At 34.8% G+C, this 21,102-nt stretch overlaps 1 protein-coding gene across 4 annotated transcripts in view; it reads left to right on the top strand.

Moving 5' to 3' along the window:
* Mctp (multiple C2 domain and transmembrane region protein) overlaps nt 1–21,102 on the top strand; it is a 218,147-nt gene that overhangs the window by 43,062 nt on the left and 153,983 nt on the right. For all 4 annotated transcript variants that reach the window (XM_073090395.1, XM_073090388.1, XM_073090389.1 and 1 more), the window contains exon 2: nt 5,436–5,585. In XM_073090395.1, the coding sequence (XP_072946496.1) occupies nt 5,555–5,585 (31 nt within the window). In that variant the 5' untranslated portion in view covers nt 5,436–5,554. The remainder of the gene's footprint in view (nt 1–5,435; nt 5,586–21,102) is intronic.

Genomic DNA, 21,102 nt, shown 5'->3' with positions numbered 1-21,102 from the left:
ATTTCCAAGCCTTAAGGCCTTTATTATATTATGACCTTAATATCTTAGGGTTGCCACAATTACTAAATTTTCAAAAAAAAAAAATGTTTTTGTAATATTTGAATTGTTTTGATAATAGGATCCGGCTCTGGTGTTTAAAAGTATTTGTTATTAGTGTACATTAGTCTAAATGAATGAATTCTGCCAAAAGGCGAATAATTATGAGGAGGAAAATCACAAATTAAAAAAAAGTTATATGATGCTCAAATAAATATCACTCAAAATATAAGTCATAAAAACCCATTAGTCCCTAACTATTGGGCACGGTCTCCTCTAAGAGTGAGATTAAGATCATAATCCACTGCATTGGCTGTACGTTTTGATAGAATTCACAGACCTTTACAAACGCTTAAAAAACAAGAATTAAAATAGGATAAAAACATCAAACAGACAGCCCTATATTTTCCACAGATAAGGTCTCTCTGACGACCTCATTCTGCTTCTCGAAGCTTTTCACAGATAAGCTCGTGACGTTAACTACCTTTGTGAGTTTTGCATAAGGGCATTGTAACGGTTATAGCGTTATTATCCGCGAAATAACGTGAACTTAGAAATAGGAGTTAGAAACATATTTCTACAGTTCAGAAATAGATCTTAGAGATGTATTTCTAATGTGTATAAAATTGCAGTGGATGTAATAACGATAATTATACTTATTTGTAATTCTGTTAGATTAAAACAGTTTTATACGAATAGTATACGCGTTCTAGTAATTAAAACTTTGCCTCTTAATGAAAAATACGAGGTTCTAATCCCAGGCACGCTATTCTATGCTGTTTGGAACGTATGTGCATACTAGAAATTAATCATTACTTATTTTAATGGCGAAGGAAAACTGATTGAAATCAACATATTTATAAAAATCTTTCTAAAACATATCTACGATGGAATAACTTAGTACATTACGGTCCAGCCTTGTAGGAAGAGGTCCATGCCGAGTAGTGAGATATAAAAATAGTTGAAGCCAAATATAGACTTTACTACCTAACTTTAGGTAACTAGAAGATTCTAAGCCACAAAGAACTATATAAAGATAAGTCGAGAGATTAAGTCAAGTGACGCTTGGCATAGTTTTACAATTAAATGACTGAATTGTGGATTAATTAGATTTTTATTGGATTGCTTTCAACTAGAAGCTTGTAACTGTCGAAAGCAGTGCTTTGTGCTTGACTTAACAATTTAAGACTAGGAATTTAGTTATCTAAATTCCTATTTTATAGTACTTTAGTGATATTAGATATAGACTCTTTCTTTAGATATCCCAGGTTCGAGTCCCAGTTTAGATACTGACCTAGAGGTAGATTTGTATAGAAAGTACATTATGGTTCAGGCTTCCCACTTGTGGGGAAAGACCCATGGCCAAGGATATAAAAATATGTAGTTGGAGCCAAATATAGACTTCTTTACTACCTAACTTATAACTAGAAGATTCTATGCCACAAAGAACTATATAAAGATTAGTCGAGAGATTAAGTCAAGTGATCCTTGGCATAGTTTAACTAGAAGCTTGGGACTGTCGAAAGCACAGTGCTTTGTGTTTGACTTAGCAATTTGATGCTAGGAATTTAGATAAGCTATTTTATAGTACCTCAGTGATATTAGATATAGACTCTTCCTTTAGAGATCGCAGGTTCGAGTCCCAGTTTAGTCATCAAGCCTTCCTCTACAGATTCACACTAGTAGACTAATGCATTATCGAATCCTATTCGCAAATGGTCCAACTGTAACCTTAGGATTAAGATTTGTAATTAGGATCGGTAACTTCACGTTTGGAAAATGACACATAATGTACAATTCGCTTTCAGAAATCTGATCAAATAAGTTATGAATCTCATTCAGAAAAAGTCTAAACGTGCCATTAAAGAATCATTATAAAACATTGATCAAGAACGTGCCATTTCATGAATTGTTGTAACTGCACAGAAATATATCAAAGTTATCTTTAATTTGATCTTAATGGACTTTTTATGCAAAATTAATTGCCGAAAAAACAGCTGTAGTGGGAAGAAGGTACTGCACAAGCGCCCCTGGTGGAATAAATGTACATAATATCTATAGATATACAGTCTTGTAGTTTTCGTTTTTTATTAATTGTAATTAAACGACACTGAATTAATTAATCATTCGCATTCAGTGACCTACAATCGTCGATTAGAATTAAAAAAAAAAAGTTAACTCAAATGATGGATTTTTTCACAACTTACAGTGTTTTCAGGTTTCACACATGACGGTCAGGAATTTTTTTTGACCTATTTTGGTGTTTTTTTCCAATTCTATTGCAGTAAATCAATTTTTAAAAAGTATGGAATTAATCTCCATTAAATTATCTCGACAATAGTATGCAAAATATCTTGATTCCGTGAACTATCAAGGCTATAATAATAAAAATAGCCGCCAAAATGAAGCGAAAAAAATTTTTCGATCGTAAAGCACTCTCTGATGCTTCGCATCATGAGTCGTGCAATATTCAATTAAAAAAATCTATTTCAATTCCAGTTATACGCAAACGAGCATGTAGTACACCTGATAAAAAGTGGCCATAGCCGCCTGTAATAATATAAATAATTATTATTATATAATTATTTAATTTATTCTAATATATAATAATTAAAATAATAGACTTTTAACCATTACGGGTGTTTAAATAAATAAAAAAATACAATAAATACTTCGTAACATTTATATCGATAAACCAATATTTTAAGTCAGTAATGTGCACACAAACACAGTAAACTGTTCAATATACCAATTTGTTATACAAATAACATTGTTATTTCAGAACATAAATACCATCGCTTGCAGTGAGACAATAACGTAACAGCAATAAAACGACCATGCGGAAACCGCGTTGTAACAACTTGTACGAAATATCCAATTAACATCGTGTTCCGAATGCCAGAGTGTGTACAGTTATACAAACAGTTTATTTGCGATATGTACAGAAATCAGATTGGTCAATTCTCGTTATTTTTAAGTATGCATCGACGGTATTTGTATATACTTATGATGTAAAGTGTTCTGATGGATTTTTTAAGGTTAGAGTAGCATAAAAGCATGTAGTCCATCTGATGGTATGTGGTCATTGCCGCCTGTGGACATCTGGATCTTTGGTATCTATTTTAGTTTAGCTATTTTTGTGATTATTATGATAACGCAACAATCCCAATAACTATTTCAAATTTAAAATCAATAATTAAAATGATAGATTTTGAACTATTAAGGGTGTTTAAATAAGTAACAACAAAATAAAAATATCGATAAACCAATTACTTAAGTCAATAATTCACACACAGCGTTACAATTACAATTATAGCACAAATAACATTGTTATTTCAGAACATAAATTCATTCGCTTGCAGTGAGACAATAACGTAACAGCTATAAAACACGGCCATGCGGAAACCGCGCTGTAACAACTTGTACGAAATATCCAATTAACATCGTGTCCCGAATGCCAGAGTGTGTACAGTTATATGCAAATGGTGTATACGCGTTATGTACAGGATACAGTTGATCAATTGTGCTTATTTTTACATAAGCGCCAACAGTTATTACTTTTTTGTAATACATAATATGACATAAATGGTTCTGCTGTTTTCTCTGTAAGGTTACAGTTGCAAACGATGTACTTCACCTGATGGGAGGTAGTCATTGTCGACAAAGGCCATCTGGAATTTATGTATCTATTCTTATTAAGTTATTTTTGGTGTTATTATAATAATGCAACAGCCATAACAACTATGTAAAGTTAATCATTTAAATGATATACTTTGAAACATTAAGGGTGCTTTAAACAAATAAAATACATAAATGTGTCATAATATATTTGTCGATAAACCAATAATTTAAGGTACTAATCCGTACACTAACGCACAGTAAACTATGTAATATAGCACATTATAACAATGTGTTACACAAATAACATCGTTATTTTGGAACATAAATACTCGTAGATCCGCTTGCAGTGAGACAATAACATAACAGCAATAAAACGGCCATGAGGAAACCGCGTTGTAACAACTTGCACGAAATATCCAATTAACATCGTGTTCCGAATGCCAAAGTGTGTACATATTATACAAACGGTTTATTTGCGATATGTATAGAAATAAGATTGGTCAATTCTCGTTATTTTTAAGTATGCATCGACGGTCTTTGTATATACTTATGATGTAAGGTGTTCTGATGGATATTTTAAGGTTAGAGTAGCATAAAAGCATGTAGTCCATCTGATGGTATGTGGTCAGAACATAAATACATTCGCTTGCAGTGAGACAATAACGTAACAACTTGCACGAAATATCCAATTAACATCGTGTTCCGAATGCCAGAGTGTGTACAGCTATAGATTTAAAGTGTACATTTATGTATAAATGGCTTATACGTGTTATGTTCACAAATACGATTGGTCAATTCTCGTTAATTTTAAATTTGCGTCGACGCTCTTTTTATAGTATGTATTTATAACGGAACGGTTTTGGTGTTTTTTTTGTTTTGTTGGATTGGTTAGACTGCATAACTGCTTCAGACTAGAAAACATGGCAGTGGTAAACCTCCCTCCAAAATATATTTTGTAAAAAATAGCTTCTGCAAGATTTTAATTTAAATGTTTGTAAGAAATCAGTCACATTTAAATGAAAAGACTGCCTAATGTTAGGTGTTGATAAACGTGTGTTGTTCAAATTATGTTAGCTAATAATTATTACTAATTATAATTAATTATTTATTATCTCCGAAGTTGATTATGTTAGTAAATACAAAACAAGCCCTAAAAGAAACAATTAATGAAGCTAATTTTAATTCATAAAAGAACTTGTGCCTTGCATATAATTTATTGCTATCAAAATCATGTCTTTCATACGCAAAGGTTATATTGTGATTTATTCGTATGCAGTAAGTCAGGTACTAAATTCGGTTCAATTTCCCCGAAAGGAAATATTTCTCCGCTACAGAGTAACAACTGTAATATTGAGTACGCAGCAGAAATGCAACCGTCGATTCTATGAGCGAAATAACTGCTTTCCTGACAAAAATTTTCAGGGAATATTTTAAATCGGAAAGTCGTAGATATAAAATTGAATTTTATTTAAGTATCACACCTTACAACAGGGCTAAAATAAAAGTAAAAGGAGTAATTTATTATACATTATTCATGCATTAAATAATAAAAAAATAATAAAATATAAACAATAATTTTTTGATAAAAATAAGTTTCAACTTGTCGTGTTGTGTAAATTTTTTAAGTTTGTGTGTCGTTAATTAACGCCACGTTAATTAACGCTACGTAATTTTAGTGTGAAAATGTATGAACTAAGTGCTACGTAATAAATTAAACCTGCTCTTTCTATGCCAAAAGCGTATAATAAACACAACTAATTATGTGTATCTCTTTCCAGCATCAACAAGTGGCAACTAACCCGATCGTCAGTGCAACGGCGCGCGGCGTCCGCGGTGGCGCGCGGGCCCGATGATCTCGTGCGTGCGCTGCGACAGCTGACAGGAGCTGAGGCACATCATGTCCACCAAGAAACACTCGCCTCAAGCTAGTGAGTACCACTCGACGCGACACGACATCACGACACGACCTCACGACACGACCTCACGACACGACTCGACGACACGACATGACGACTCTAGTTAGTGAGTACCACACGACACGACACAACACGACCTCACCACACGACACGACGACACGACATAATGACTCAAGCTAGTGAGTACTACACGACACGACGACACGACACGACACGACGTCACGACACGACGACACTACACGACGACACGGCAATCATATTGGACACGCTTTTTACACTGTTATCCAACGAAATATATTGAGCGCCGACTTCAGAACTATGTACTAAATCAACATTTACTTGAATCGAATTTTCGATCAAGTCACGTGTCCTGATGCGATTTTAACATTCTTTAGCCATCACAAAGCGTACAACGCCCCTAAAGAAGTTTACACTCTAGGCAGAGGCTTGTTATTTACATTTTAGGGCCTTTGTGATACTTTTAATGGGAGTCACAGTACGTAAAAATGTAAATGTAGCAAAAATGTAATTTATATTCAGTTGTCCCCAAAAACATGGATGTTTTTCTTTAAAATGAATAACACAAAAATTCAGGCGGTCGGCACGCAAATTCTTTTGCGTTCTCTAAAAACTTTAGCAATTAACTGCGTAAGAAAGGTTCTGTTTTTAGTGTGGCACTTTGAATAATAATAAGGTTTAAGGGTGGGTACACGTGCGCGACAGTTCGTGTCGACGACTGTCGCGCTTGCAGATTTTCTAAGCTTGTCGATAGCGACTGTCACCAACGATTGCTCTTTGTCGCCACCTGTACCCTTACCATGAGTTTTTAGTTTTCGACAAATATGACTGTTTTGGTATTTGTTTACGTATTGGCCCATACAATTTCCAAGTTCTAATATAATCCGCTGGAGCGCTGTCATATTTGTTGAAACTTAAAAACTCCTGGTAAGGGTACTTTTGTCAGCGACCGTGTAGGATTTAAGGGTGGTAACACATGAGCGATTATTTGTGTCGACGGCGCACTCAGGCTTGCTTCGCTGATTTTATAATGTCGATAGTGACAATCACCGACACTCGCTCTTGGCGCTGTATGTTGTCAGCAACTCTTGTCGGTTCTCGGTCGCTAATGATAGAGACATTCGACGACAGTTGATGACAGTTGTCGTCAGCACGCGATTGTCCCTGGCAGCAGCTGTCAACAAGCGGTAACAGTTGCAGGCAGCAGCTGTCAAAAGGCGGCGACAATAGTCGTTGGCAGCCGCTGTCAACAAGCGGTAATAGTCGCTGGCAGCCGTTGTCAACAAGCGGTAACAGCCGCTGGTAGCAGCTGTCAACAGGCGGCGATTGTCAAAGATAGAAGGCGACGATCACTGACGACAAGTAGCGACAATCTGCGACGATTGTCAGCAGAACTGTCGCTCATGTAATAATTACCTTAGGCGTTAGTAAATAATGAAATGAATACAGAAAATAAAAACGGGAAACCTTGTGGGTATAGTAATTTTTATTAGCAGATAATAAATACAATTTATTTTTTCCCTCTGCAGGATTCATTATATATTCATATATGTAATGAATGCCGTATCATATATGTATTATGTTCATTTATTATAAAAGGTACAAAAATTAAACAACAATACAGTACATGCCTGAAGGTGGTAGTGGTTTGTGGTTTGATCCCGGCGGCACCACCGCCATACCTATTTCTGTCTAATAGCGTTTAAAAGTCAGCAGTGATAAGCGCTGCTGTGTTCTGGTTTGAAGGGTGTGTTAAGGGAGACATACTTTTCCGAGGCGTTCAAGCTTAGTCGTCAGGGATAGCATCTGTGGCCAACCTCAAGTAGGAATCTAACCCTATCAGAGGTTGACTACAGTTGTTCATGGGCGGCAGTAGCCACTTACCATCATGTGGACTGCATGCTCGTCTGCTACTCTTATATTATAAAAAATGTTATATCGCGTACCTTGTGTTATTTGAAACTGTAAAATATTGCCTTGTTAGTTCAAAAAACTTTTTACCGTACGATATCGGAAAATTTCTCTCTGTGACGCGCCAAAGGCAAATTTTAGTGTACACTGAAAATATTTGGGGAATTGGCGAAAAATAAAAATGTACACACTACACAGTATTATGTAACATACGAGTACATATATGTACACATACGTATTTTAGATACTTGGACGTTTTGTTACTGTATTCATCAAATGGTTCCGAGTTTGAATCCCGGCTATACAAAAATCGCAATGATGAATTTAGACATCAGTTCTGGGTCTGGGGGATTGTGTATTCATCTTTGTGTGTGTCTAAAGGAATCCTAGTGTAGGGCTGTGAGTATAGAGAGCTTTAAATATCCCGTGTAATGGGGTAAACCCCTAAATCTAACGCACAGAAATTCTACAAAATTGTTTATTATTAAATCAAAACGCGCTAAGTATTTTATTTTAAACATTATAACAAAAACAAAATGGCCTACAGTTACAAAAGTATTCAGAAAGTTTAACCATTTCTATTAACAAAACAATTGAAGAATTCGTATTTTGCATTACTTAACGGGGTTGTGGAAGTTTCTTTTAGTACCCGATAGCTTGGGGATGAATATTGAACAAGTCCACTTTGTGGTCGTTTTGAAGTTCTGAAGTCTTTACAGGAAATTTGAATAAAGAATATTCAATTAGTTTTTTATTCTGATCAATTGATGGTACAAGTACCTAATGTTAGAAAAAGGTATGCGAGTAGATGAAAGGTTTATAGCAAACTAGTTTTTGCCCGCGGCTTCGCCCGCGTTTAAAAGAAAATAATATAACATACTAACATACATAAAACTGAAAATTCGTCCCTTCAACTTTGCTAAAGATCATCACTTGATCAAATGCATAGTTTACGATTCAATCCTTGCTAATATCGATTAAAATAATCGATATGTTGGGTCCAAAGGATCGATTCTCCGATTAATCGGTCTTAGATCGCCATCCCTAATTTCCGTGGGAATTCCGGGATAATAACTATCCTATGTCCTTTCTTGGGTCTCAGACTATCTTTGTATAAAATTTCATTAAAATCGGTTCAGTGGTTTAGGCGTGAAGAAGAGACAACCAGACAGACAGACAGAGTTACTTTCGGATTTATAATATTAGTAAGCATTATAGCAAACGAATTAGCATGTGTATCTGATGGTAAATGGCAGCTACTACACATAGAAAACTGTAATCAACAATAATTAAAATTGGAGTACTATTACAGGTCCGTCACAGATGCGTCTCTGGGGATTAATATGTGTTTTAAAATAATTATAGTTTAAAAACTAAAAACCACGCTAAAATCGTACAAGGAAAATCGTTAATCTTGATTCCTGACGATTATGATTAGGTTAATGGGATAAAATTATTAAAATCGTGTATTGTCATCGGTTCTTGATAATTGTTAAAAACTTTAAATTAATCGGACCGTTCAAAGTGGGTAACAATCGAGTTCAAAGATCGAAGTTCGATCGAATCGAGTTCACCGTTACATACATACAGGTCAGGCTAATAAAAGCGTGATAATATAATTTATAATGCTATTATTATATTATGTAAATAGTTTAAGTTTTCTCATTTTAAGTGACCATGTAAGTCTTATGAGAAAATAAAGATTCTTTTAAACCCAACCCAAAATACTAAAATTTACCATTTTAACTATTAAAAGTTTGTCTTTTGAGTAAGAAACAAATGATAAAATAAAAGAAGATTTTGTAAGATATTCTTTTGTGCCTTAAAAGTTAAGAAAATTTCTTTCAGTAAACCGCTTACAAATAAGAGCACTTTTTTTAATTAGAAGAGGCGATTTTAAATAATGAAGGTATAATTAATTTACCGTCAAGCGCCTTACTAAAAGTGACTTAATGTATTTTGTGCACAAAATCTTTTTGAAAAATATGGAGAACTGTAAATATGTGCTTAGAAGCGTGGACTTTTTAAATTAATAGAATTTAAAGGTTGGATTTTTTGTGGTTCGACTCCGGCCGCACCACCGCCACAACTTCTATAACAGCAGTGTTAAGCGCTGCTGTGTTCTGGTTTGAAGGGTGTGGTAAGGGAGACGTACTTTTCCGAGGCAGACCAGCTTAGTCAGGGGTAGCGGCGCTTCTGCGGCCGACCTCAAGTAGGAAACTAATCTGATGTGAGGTAGATTACAGATGTCCATGGGCGGTGTTCGAACTCGGAGAGAGAAGTGAGGGGGTTGAGGGGTTGTTACTAACCACACTTGAATAAAACCATACTTTATGTTCCACTGAATATATATTAAAAATTTACAAGGGGCCTCTTATAGTATCTACGAAAGGTTCTCAACAGCGTGATTCAACGGCTGTTTTAGCAGCACCATCTAGTTTAATATTACGGAACTATCATATACAAATTATTTGAATATTGAACACAAATTTGAATATTGAACAGGCGGCACTAGCCATTTATCATCAGGTGCACTGTATGCTGGACTGTTACTCCTATATTATGGAAAACAATTGTATATTTCTTACTTTGTTTCTTTTAGGAAATATTTTTAGGACAGAATAAACTGCTATGATTATGAATCATAATTACTTTTTGGAGTGCAAAGCATTTAAAATTTCTTTAAAGAAATTTTATTGTAAGTCGAAAGCGTCTGCTTACAGAGGTCCAGGGGATTGAAGTTAAATTGACTTCAGAAGTTCGCTAATTTAACTAAGTTAATATTTTCGTTGCAAGAACTTTTTATTCATTTGAATTTGTTGAAATTAAAATTTCTGTTACATTTGTTGCTAGGATTTATTGTTATTTCACGGTGTTTGTTTAAATAAATTCATACCATTTATTTTGTATTTGAAGAAGCGTGGAGTTTTCTGTGCAATAATTGTTATTTTTCGTCATTTTTTTAAGTAATTTAAATAGTTTAACTAATCTTTTTATTTCAAGAATCGTTCCTTATTTGTAGGTAAAATGGTCAATCGTATCAAGAACCGAAATGTGAAAAAGGGATTGAATTACTGGAAAACACATACTCTTGAATAGGCTTTAAATCTGTCCCTTAAAAACTGGATTGTCAGTGTGTTTATACGGCATTTATTCACTATTTGGATATTCCACATTTATTCCACAACCAACTTCAATTAAGGTGGTAGAACCCTTTGTGGTTCGACTCCGGCGGCACCACCGCCACACCTATTTCTACCTAATAACAGCAGTGTTAGGCACTGCTGTGTTCCGGTTTGAAGGGTGTGGTAAGGGAGACAAACTTTTCCGAGGCGTTCCAGCTTAGTCATCAGGGGTAGCGGCGCATCTGTGGCCGACCTCAGGTAGGAATATCTAATCCTATCTGGGATTGATTAAAGATGTCCATGGGCGGCAGTAGCCACTTACCATCAGGTGGACTGCATGCTCGTCTGCTACTCTTATATTATAAAAAAATTACAACTTTTATTGGAGCAAGTACAACATAACTACATACGAAAACATTGTTCACCTTTATACTCCTGCTATAGTGCTATCGACTTTAGTGCGAGCAATTACCTTAATTATTCTTTGTTATTTGTATGGTATTACCCAAGTGACGTCATTGTCACATACGGTTACAAAAAATACACTCTTTATTGGAACAAGTTAAACATAACTACATAGTAAAAAAACATTGTTCACCTTTTTATACTTCTGCTATCCATTTTAGTGCGGGCAATCACCTTAATTATTCTTTGTATAGTGTATTACCCAAGTGACGTCATTATCACATACGGTTACAAAAAATAACACTCCACGCTTTCCACACGATAAGTAATTTGTAGCACGCAAAATTTCGTGCTAGTAACACATCGCTGCTAGCATAAATTACCGCACAACTCAAAATTCATTTTTCTGTTTAAGGTACAATTTAATCTAAAATATTTCCTACTTCATCGTCATCTACCTATTACTGTCCTACTGCTAGACACGGGTCTCCTCTCAGAATTAGAAGGATTAGACCATAGTCCTCCGCGCTGGCAAAGTGCGAATTGGTATACGTCACACATCTTTGAGATTTTGTTCTTTTGTTAAAGGTACAATTTAATCCATAATATGTCCTATTTAAATGTGTCTAACTATACTGTGGTTATATTGTAACTACTTATTAGTGTATTAGGGATGGCGGTCTAAGATCGATTAATCGAAGAATCGATTTTTCGGACTAAATATGGATTAATTTAGTTTCATCCTAGAAAATTTAAATTCGATTTTTTCGAAGTTGATTGAGTCTTAACAAATGTGTTATATACATTTTTGCTGACGGATACGTATTTCAGTAATTGTTTGGTCCTGACAACCTTTTTTTTCGCTAGCTTCGCTCTGAATAGATCAACGATCGATTTTCGGTAAACCGATTCTTTTTGTGAACCGATTTTTTACACTTCGATTCGACTTGATTCAAGAATCGATCTTTTTCGGAAAAGATCCATCTTTTAAGTGTATTTTTCATTATTTTAACTACAATTATTAAAAATATCTCGAAACAAAAACATTGTTTAATTTTAAATTGTCTTTCCTGGAAAATTACCTTTTTTGACTTGTACGGTTATTCATGCAAAGCAGCGACATGTACTTGAATATCCCTATACATGCCAATTTAGGTCCTAAGACTATGGTGGTAGATACTCAATTTATTTTTGTGGCGAAATAACATTTGTAACCATAAACGTACTTGCAAACTGTTCATGTAACTTTAGCGCCTTGTGAAATAGTCTGTTTTAAGAAGTTTACTGCTGAGCCTAGGGAAACTCCTAGCTTGCATCCTAGGGAAACTCCACCACGTTGATCATTGGAGCAACATTGCAAATTAGAAGAGTCGATAGCTAAAATGTCAGTGGGAAAAACCATTTATTGGTCTCCGACAAGGTTTAAGTAATGTAAGGAAAGTTTTCATTAAAGATTTTGCATTGTTTAATCCTACAATGCGGTCTACATTGGAATAAATTTGAATAATTGGCCTTTAAAAAGGAGAGATAGAAATAGTCCATGGACTACTGTAATAAAAAATCAAATTGGATTGAAACCCTTTCTGAGGGTATATATGCCTTGTTTCTTCTAAAGTCTAATTTGGAACGCCGCATTTTTTTTATAATATAGAATTAGCAGACGAGCATGCAGTCCACCTGATCGTAAGTGGCTACTGCCGCCCATGGACATCTGTAATCAACTCTAGATAGGATTAGATACTCCTACCTGAAATCGGCCACAGACGCGCCGCTACCCCTGAGGACTAAGCTGGAGCGCCTCGGAAAAGTATGTCTCCCTTAGTACACCCTTCAAAACGGAACACATCAGCGCCTAACACTGCTGTTATTAGGCAGAAATAGGTGTGGTGTTATGTGTTTCTGCCTTACGACTATCTTTATACTAGGACATAGTAGTAGTTAGAACTGATGATATAAGTTGGAAAAAGGTGTGAAGATTTTGCCTCTGTAGTCGAACCACGTAGGGCTTTACCTTCACACGCCTATAACGAGATATTTTTATCCCACTGTGGAACGTAATGTTTTTTAAGTGTATGTTGTACGTATATATGTATACAGGGTGAATTTTTAAAACGGGCCTTCAGGGCCAAATCCGAAACTATAAGGATTAGCGAAAAATGCTGAAAGGAGTTACGAGGCCGATTTTGATAAAAACTAAAACTGCATCATTAGTTTTTTAAAATATGTATATTTTTCCCTAGCCGGGAATCGAACGAGTTCATTTTAAAAAAAAATACACGCTCTATATTATTCCACTATCTGATAGTGTCGCTTATAAGGATCAAATTCTGGGAAGTAATGTTATGTGACAAATCAAAGGAAAGGGAAAATTTTGAAGAAAATACATATTTTTTATATTAATTTGGCAGTTAAGTTTCCATTCATAAAATTAAACATTTCGGGTATTCGGAATTTATTATAATGATTTGTTTTTGGATTCATCTAAATTGGGGAGTGAAATAGTTTATATTTTTAGCCAGTCGGGTTTATTATTTTTATAATAATCCTGTAGTAGTATAAAAAAAGATGCAAAATCGTTTTTTTTTTCAAAGCCAGCGATGCATTGGCTCTTCTGGTGTAGCTCGTCTGCATCATCGTTTAAGTGTAAATGTTTGTAAAAAAACCAGCACTCTAGCCAAAGAAATATCGAGATACATAGGTACTATCTCTATAAAACGGCAGAACTAAACACTCTCGCGTGATCGTAACAGAAAATTAGGTTAGGAAATAAACCGCATATGGCTTGAACTGTCCAAACCTTCACACAGTTCCGCCTCTAACTAGTCCAAATAGCTGCCGTTTTTGGTTGAAATTGTTTTTACAATTGCCTTGTTACGAAATGTCTAGAAAACTGCACTTTTATCTCGCAAACTAGTTTGTCGTAATAGGAATATGTTACACCAGCTGTTCTACGTTTCGCCCATGTTTAGAAGTCTAAATACTCTGAGGGTTTCATGGGTTTTTCGTGCGGATCCCTAAATATTTTTCTTTAAATAGCATAACTTACCTTATGAAATCAACTAACTAGTTGATTTAAACTAGATAGAACTTAAAGTCCAGAAAAAGTCCGTAAAAATCGGTCCAGCCTATAGTCAAAACATGAACACCTGTTGTTACAGGCGTTCATGTTATTTATGTTAGATATCTTTACTTGTATTATCTTGTTAGATATCTTTACCCGGTTGCGGAGGGTAATGTGTCTCATTCATTGATACGTCCTACGGTCCAAAAGGCTTGACGGATTTCAAAACATGAGGTGTCGTTTGATTATAAATTGTGAGAGTAACGTAGGTTATATTTTGAAGCGGTCGGATTTTTTGTTTTTATCCTGTAATTTATATACTTTGCAATATACAATCACTCCATTAGAGAGAGGAATACTATCAATAAAACAGCCCAATTATCTGTTACGATCAATCAAGAGCATTTAGTCTCTCGCGTGATCGTAACAGATAATTAGGTTGTTACGAACTAAACCGCATATGGCTTGAAAACTATCCAAACCTTCACACAGTTTCCGCCTCTAACTGGTCCAAATAGCTTATATTTTTGGTTGAAATTGTTTTTACAATTGCCTTTACAAAAAAACAGTAATATAGAAAAAATATCATAATTGTTTTTTATCATGAGTAATTGGGTATCGATTGTACTGTTATATTATGTATGATGTAAAAAGCTGTTATTTTGATATTATATACATAGTCTTCTATTTTATATATTTATTTATTTGGAAGTCTTCGGATTTTGTACCTACTTAGAATGTTGGTTTTTAATACAAACGTTTTAAAGGTGCGCTGAAATTACTTAAACAAATCCTACTTTATATGTGCTAAGTAATTACCTGCTAGTTTTGTGTTCTTTTTTCTACAAACCACTTCTACCAACATAGCAAACGAACATGTATTTCACTGGACAGTAAGTGCCTACTGCCGCTCATGAACATGAATGATGTATTGGTAAAGTTTAAAATGATACTAATAATACGTAATAAATAAGCTTGTTTTTAAAACTATTTAACATTAATTTATCTCCATTTATAAATCTCTTGCGATAAGTAAGGCAAGAAAGTACTTTAAGTTTCTACATTTAAATGAAAATAATTCATGCATTAACATAAATTTTGGCAAACTTTCATAGCTTGCAAGACTGACTTAAAATCACATTCTAGATGGAAACTATTTTCAACGAGCTCAAAATTAAGTTTCAGTAATTATCACATCTACACCGAACGGGGTTATGAACTACCGTGAATTTAATTTTGGATTTAATTATAACATATTTAGGTAAATGGAAAGCAATTTCAAGACTCCCAGAGAGTTTTGTACTACGACACCGTCGTAGAAAAGATGGTGCAAGAATAATAGGTAAGTAACGGTTTAGGTGTGGTGAGAGACATACTAGAACGTCTTGAAGGTGGTAGAACCCTTGACTTCAGCGGCACCACCGCCACACTTGTTTCTGCCTAATAACAGCAGTGTTAAACGCTGCTGTGTTCTGATTTGAAGGGTGTGGTAAGGGAAACATACTTTTCCGAGGCATTCCAGCTTATTTCTTAGGGGTAGTGACGTACTATAGCCGACCTCAGGTAGGAATCTAATCTGGGGTTGATTACAGATTTCCATGGCGGTAGAAGCCACTTCTCATAAGGACTGCATGCCCGTCTGCTACTCCTATATTATAAAATAAATTGGCACTATGGTATCATAGTATTTAGATCGTTCATTATTCATACGAGTAATATATTATTATCAGTTATTTGTTATAGCGGGTAATTTAGTTAGTAATTTAGTACAGTAATAATCATTAAGTGTGGTCAACATAATACTCAGGGACCAAGGCCAGTAAATGGGGTTTTTAATATTATATGTGTCATGTGGACCTGCCCTTATGGTCTGTACATGGCACTGAGTAAACGAAATAAAATGTAGTGAATGAATAATAATATTCAGTATAGCCTTGAGAGTAGCTGAATGAAAATTACTTTTATTAACCATATTTCACTTTTTTCTGCCTAATAACAGCAGTGTTAGGCGCTGCTGTGTTCTGGTTGAAGGGTGTGGTAAGGGAGACATACTTTTTCGAGGCGTTCCAGCTTAGTCCTCAGGGGTAGCGGCGTATCTGTAGCTAATCTCAGATAGGAGTCTTAACTTATGTGGGGATGATTATAAGTGTCCATTGGCGGCAGTACCCACTTACCGTCAGGTGGACTGCTTACTCGTTTATTAACCCTATATTATAAAGAAGTTGTGAATTAAATTAAATGATTGTATTTAACCAATTAAACTTATACTATGATCTTTAATTAGACAAAACATTGACAAAACAATGAAATTTCGTGAGATTTTAAATGTTACGATACTAATAATTTTCATAAAAAGCGTAGCAAACGTAGCACTTTCGTAGCACATTCGTAGTACATACGTAGCACTGCTACACTAGAAACAAGACATACAAATGATACTAATATACCAAGGTATAAAACATTGTAAGCGCGACGTGCGAACTTTTCAAAGGCGTCATAAAGCTTACAACTTGAACTAAGTTGTATAAAAGGGCTTAACTTTATGGAGTTTACAAAGTTTGTAATGTATTTTTTGATCTTTTTGTTTCTTTTATAGTTGTTGTGAAATGAAATGCTGAATTGTGTAATTATGTTTGATAGCTGATAGAATTCCATATTTTTTTTTCGGGGACGTATTATTTTTAGCATGAAGTAGTTCTGCATTTGGGTAGAAGGGTGTGAACACAGATATATATTTGTTGGGTGGGTGTGAATGTCAGCTGACTTACATATGAGACAAGTCCTAGTCTTCAGTATCCCTAATATGAGTTTTTACGTTTGCTTGAAAACGATCATCGTTTACGTGTTCGCTCACATGCCTTCGTAGTCAGTATTGGAACTAAAATTACGAAAACACAGTAAATTTATTTTTAAATTTTAAATTTTATTTTGACAGCAAAAGGGTACAGGAATGACCACGCATCTGCAGTCGGTTTAAGGTCGGTGGACATCAACAACTCTATAGAACATGAGAACCCATGTTCTATAGAGTTGTTGATGTCCATGGGTGATGGTTGATGAACATGGGTTCTCATGTTCTATAGAGTTGTTGATGTCCATGGGTGGCAGTGACCACTTACCGTCAGATGGACTGTCATCAGTTTTAACCGTTAGTTACATAGTCCTTAAATAAAAACGAACTATGCAAAACATATTTAAAACTTGGTAAAAGTATTTTGTAAGAGGTTTCAATAAAACTCGTAGCACCCGTAGCGGTAACGTAGCGTCGTTGTAGCATTTTCGTAGCCGAGCTACGGTAATCCCCAAGAATTACTAAGAAACAAGACTCATATGTCTTCATTTGATCCTTACAAAACTTTGTTAACTTTGACTTAGTGATGTTTTCATATCAGCGACAAATTCGCAAGTTGAACAAAGTTTCATGAAATAAGCTCGACTTTATTAAGTTTCCGAATTTCCTGTTAAAATCCTGTTTTTGCTATAAAGAGAATATATTGTATAATATAGCAATAGCAAACAATCTTGCAGTCCATCTGAGGTGGTAGCTGCTGATTGAGGATATTTATAATGTATCCCAGATAGAATTTAAGTACTATTTAAGTTGACCACAGATGTGTGGACTCTCGAGAAAAAAGTTGGAAGGTTGAGTAAGTTTCCTTTGCCCTTTAAATCAGATCAAGGCACCGCTTAACACTTGTTATAATGACGTAATAGGTACAGCGGTGGTATCTCCGTTATCAAACCACGAAGAGTCTTCGTTAACAATGTTTTTTTTTATAATATAGAAGTAGCAGACGAGCATGTAGTCCATCTGATGGTAAGTGGCTACTGCCGCCCATGGACATCCGTAATCAACTCCAGGTAGATTAGATATTCCTATCTGAGGTCGGCCATAACTGCGCCGCTACTCCTATTGACTAAGCTGGAAAGCTTCCGAAAGGTATGTCTCCCTTACCACACCCTTCAAACCAGTACACACAACGTTTAACACTGCTATTAGGCAGAAATAGGTGTGGCGGTGGTGTCGCCGGAGACGAACCACAAAGGTTTCTACCACCTTCAAATTAATTAAGCATCATTATTAGGAATTGCAGACCTCAATTCTATTACAGATGTAGGTCAAACCTTTTTTGCCTTTTGAGAGCTCTACGCGTTAGTTTAAAATCCCGTCTAGAGATTTAGTTTACTTACTAAGTTCATCTCCACTCCAGTTCAATCAGCTAAAATGCACTGCAGTATATTTCTGCGGGGCTTTAATCAAATTTTCCCACCGCTGGGCATGGGAAACCTTGAAAAATTAGAAGAGGTAAGTCATCATCACCATCAACCCATCACTGACCCACTGTTGACCACGGGTAGCTAAGCTTCGCTATAAACTTACGTCTGTAAGTATATAGATAACTTAAAAATTATGAATTTAAAAATGGCTACCAAAGTAATTAGACAATTATTCCTTGGCGAAATTATCAAAATACGAATTCTAATAAACATCGTGACTAACTAGAAGATGTTAAGTTTACTTAATCTTTCCTGCAAAGTCCAAATCATCTCATTTCGCTTTGTAGAAAATATATATGTCGGAGAAAACACGATTAGGACATCAAAGGGATACATCAGTCAGTAATTCAGTAATAATAAAATAAGTTATCATAGTCAGTCGGTCAAGTATATAGCAGAATAATCATAGCAAGGGCTATGATAGCCTATTGAAACAAATAGCGATCAAATGCGTTACTTAGGTAAGCTGACAGTTTCTTATTGGAGATGTGACCGGGTCCGTGTCTCACGGTAAACTACCCTCATTCTCGAATACGGCTCTGTCCACATGGCGCACCTTTTTTAAATAAAAGTGACGTCACGGCGTCTACCTGAGGTACAGGTACTAAGATAATAAAATTAGCAATGTTATTAAACAACGATATCGACGACATATATCTTTATAAATACACATACAATAGGCACTATTATAGGTCAGCCAACAAATAAATTTGGCTATTCAGAGAAGTAGGTAATTTTGCTAGTATTTTGGGCACACTTCCATGGGGCAACCATTACCTCATTTATATTATTAATGGTTTTAATTTAAGTGTACATTTTACATTTTCAGTAACATGATATAAATTACATAGACTGTTACAATTATCTAAAAATAATGCAAGTTTTTAGATCTTTATCTAAATAATTATTTATAAATTAACCACAAAGAGAAATCGTCTTAGAAGCTTTTGTGTAACAATTTATCCAAGTAGTCGTAAAATAACTGTTAAAAATATAAAAAAACAGGACAATTCATTTACAATCTTCTATTCTTCGATAACATTCTCCTGGTAATGATTTTTTGTCGATAGTTAGTTAGGTATGACTTAGTCATAGAATATTTTTCCAATCAGAAATCAAGTTATTATTTTTTTTAATTTTGCTGGTACTTACGGAAACCTGCTAAGTATAATTACAAAGATAATTTAATCGAAGTTGGTAAGTAATCTTAGGTTTCGTATAATCAGTTCTAACACAAACAATCTAGCAGGCTGTAACTAGGGATGGATAACTATATCGATTACACTAAGAATCGATGTTACTGTCCGATAGCATCGCGTAACAAAATCGATATTAAGCGATAAATCGGTCATTGAGTTTCAATTTGATCTATGGTCTAGTAGAAATGGATATTTGATGTTGTCTATTGCAATTACATTTACAAAATGACAAAAATATAAAAACTCACTACTTTCTTATGTCGTAATTACATTTGTATAACTCCTAAAAATAACAGCTGGGTACTTTTTTCGTATTTTTTGTCTAACAAATTTATGGATAGTACGTCATAAGTGTATTTTTTAGCTATTGTATTCCTCGAGCCGCAATAAAATTAAACGAAATCAATATTCGAGAAAATATTCTTCTCTTTTGATAACTTTTTAAATAGATTATTTCATTCGAATAGATTTAAAAATCGATCTTTTTCGGATTGAACCCCATCCCTAGCAATGTTTATTATGGTAATTCTACCTGAATTTGGAATTCCTACAATAGCATGGAGAGGTCACGAGAGGTAGCGTGTTTGATATAAAATTATTGCCGCAAAGCCTTTGCCTGTCACAATCCCGTGTTCGGAATTGTTAATAATTCGCGATATAAATCTATGTGACACTTTATTTTCACAGAATATTGGAGTTTTTGTTTATTTGCTAGAATGTTACTGATACTATGGATATGGAAGGCGAAGTAATTTAACAGTCAGTAAGAAAAGTGATAAGAAATAAACTGGGTTTGTAAACAGTTCTATGTGTATTAAAAGTTTATCTTAGGCACGGTACAAATATCCTTATACAAAGACCTTATACTGTACCTTGTACAAAGCTCCTTATACTGTGTCTTAGGCTTCTGCCTATGCATACATTAATACGTTTTTTTTATAAACAGTTAAAAATAAGTTTGTTTCGTATTCTTGTCAGATTTCGATTTAGACTTTTTCATTTAAAATCCATATGATGGGGTTGCATGGAATATAATTGGTCCGTCAAATAGCGTCCGCGTGGCTTTTAAATGACGTCACTATTCATGCATTATCGTATAAATCAACGTGTACACAAAATTAATTTCAAAATTTTGGGCCTCCATATACACAAAAAAGCTCCTAAAAGCTTGATAGAAGCTTGTAAAACGATTAACTAGCACTCCTATTCCAGCTTATAAAAAAAATATTGCTGTGTTCTAGTTTGAAGGGTCTGTAATGGAAATACTAATAACACGACACGTTCCAACTTAGTCTTCAGGGATAGCACCGCATCTGTGACCAATCTCAAGTAGGACTCCAATCCTATCTGCAGCTGATGACAGATATTCAAAGGTAGCAAATATCAAAAAATATCATAAAAAGAGTCTTTTGTAGAACAGGCTCTTAATAAAAGCTTCGACGAAGCCGAGAATTATAGAAGCTTAATTCTTGTAATATGGATTAAGCTTTTAAGCTCCTTTACTTATAACATTTTCACACGGATATTCGGAT

This window comes from Epargyreus clarus, unplaced genomic scaffold (assembly GCF_041222505.1).
Source record: "Epargyreus clarus isolate Ecla_fem2 unplaced genomic scaffold, WU_Ecla_fem_2.2 ptg000032l, whole genome shotgun sequence".
NCBI lineage: Eukaryota > Metazoa > Arthropoda > Insecta > Lepidoptera > Hesperiidae > Epargyreus > Epargyreus clarus.
Note: the sequence above shows the minus strand (reverse complement) of the source record. Positions and strands in the feature narration are given on the sequence as shown.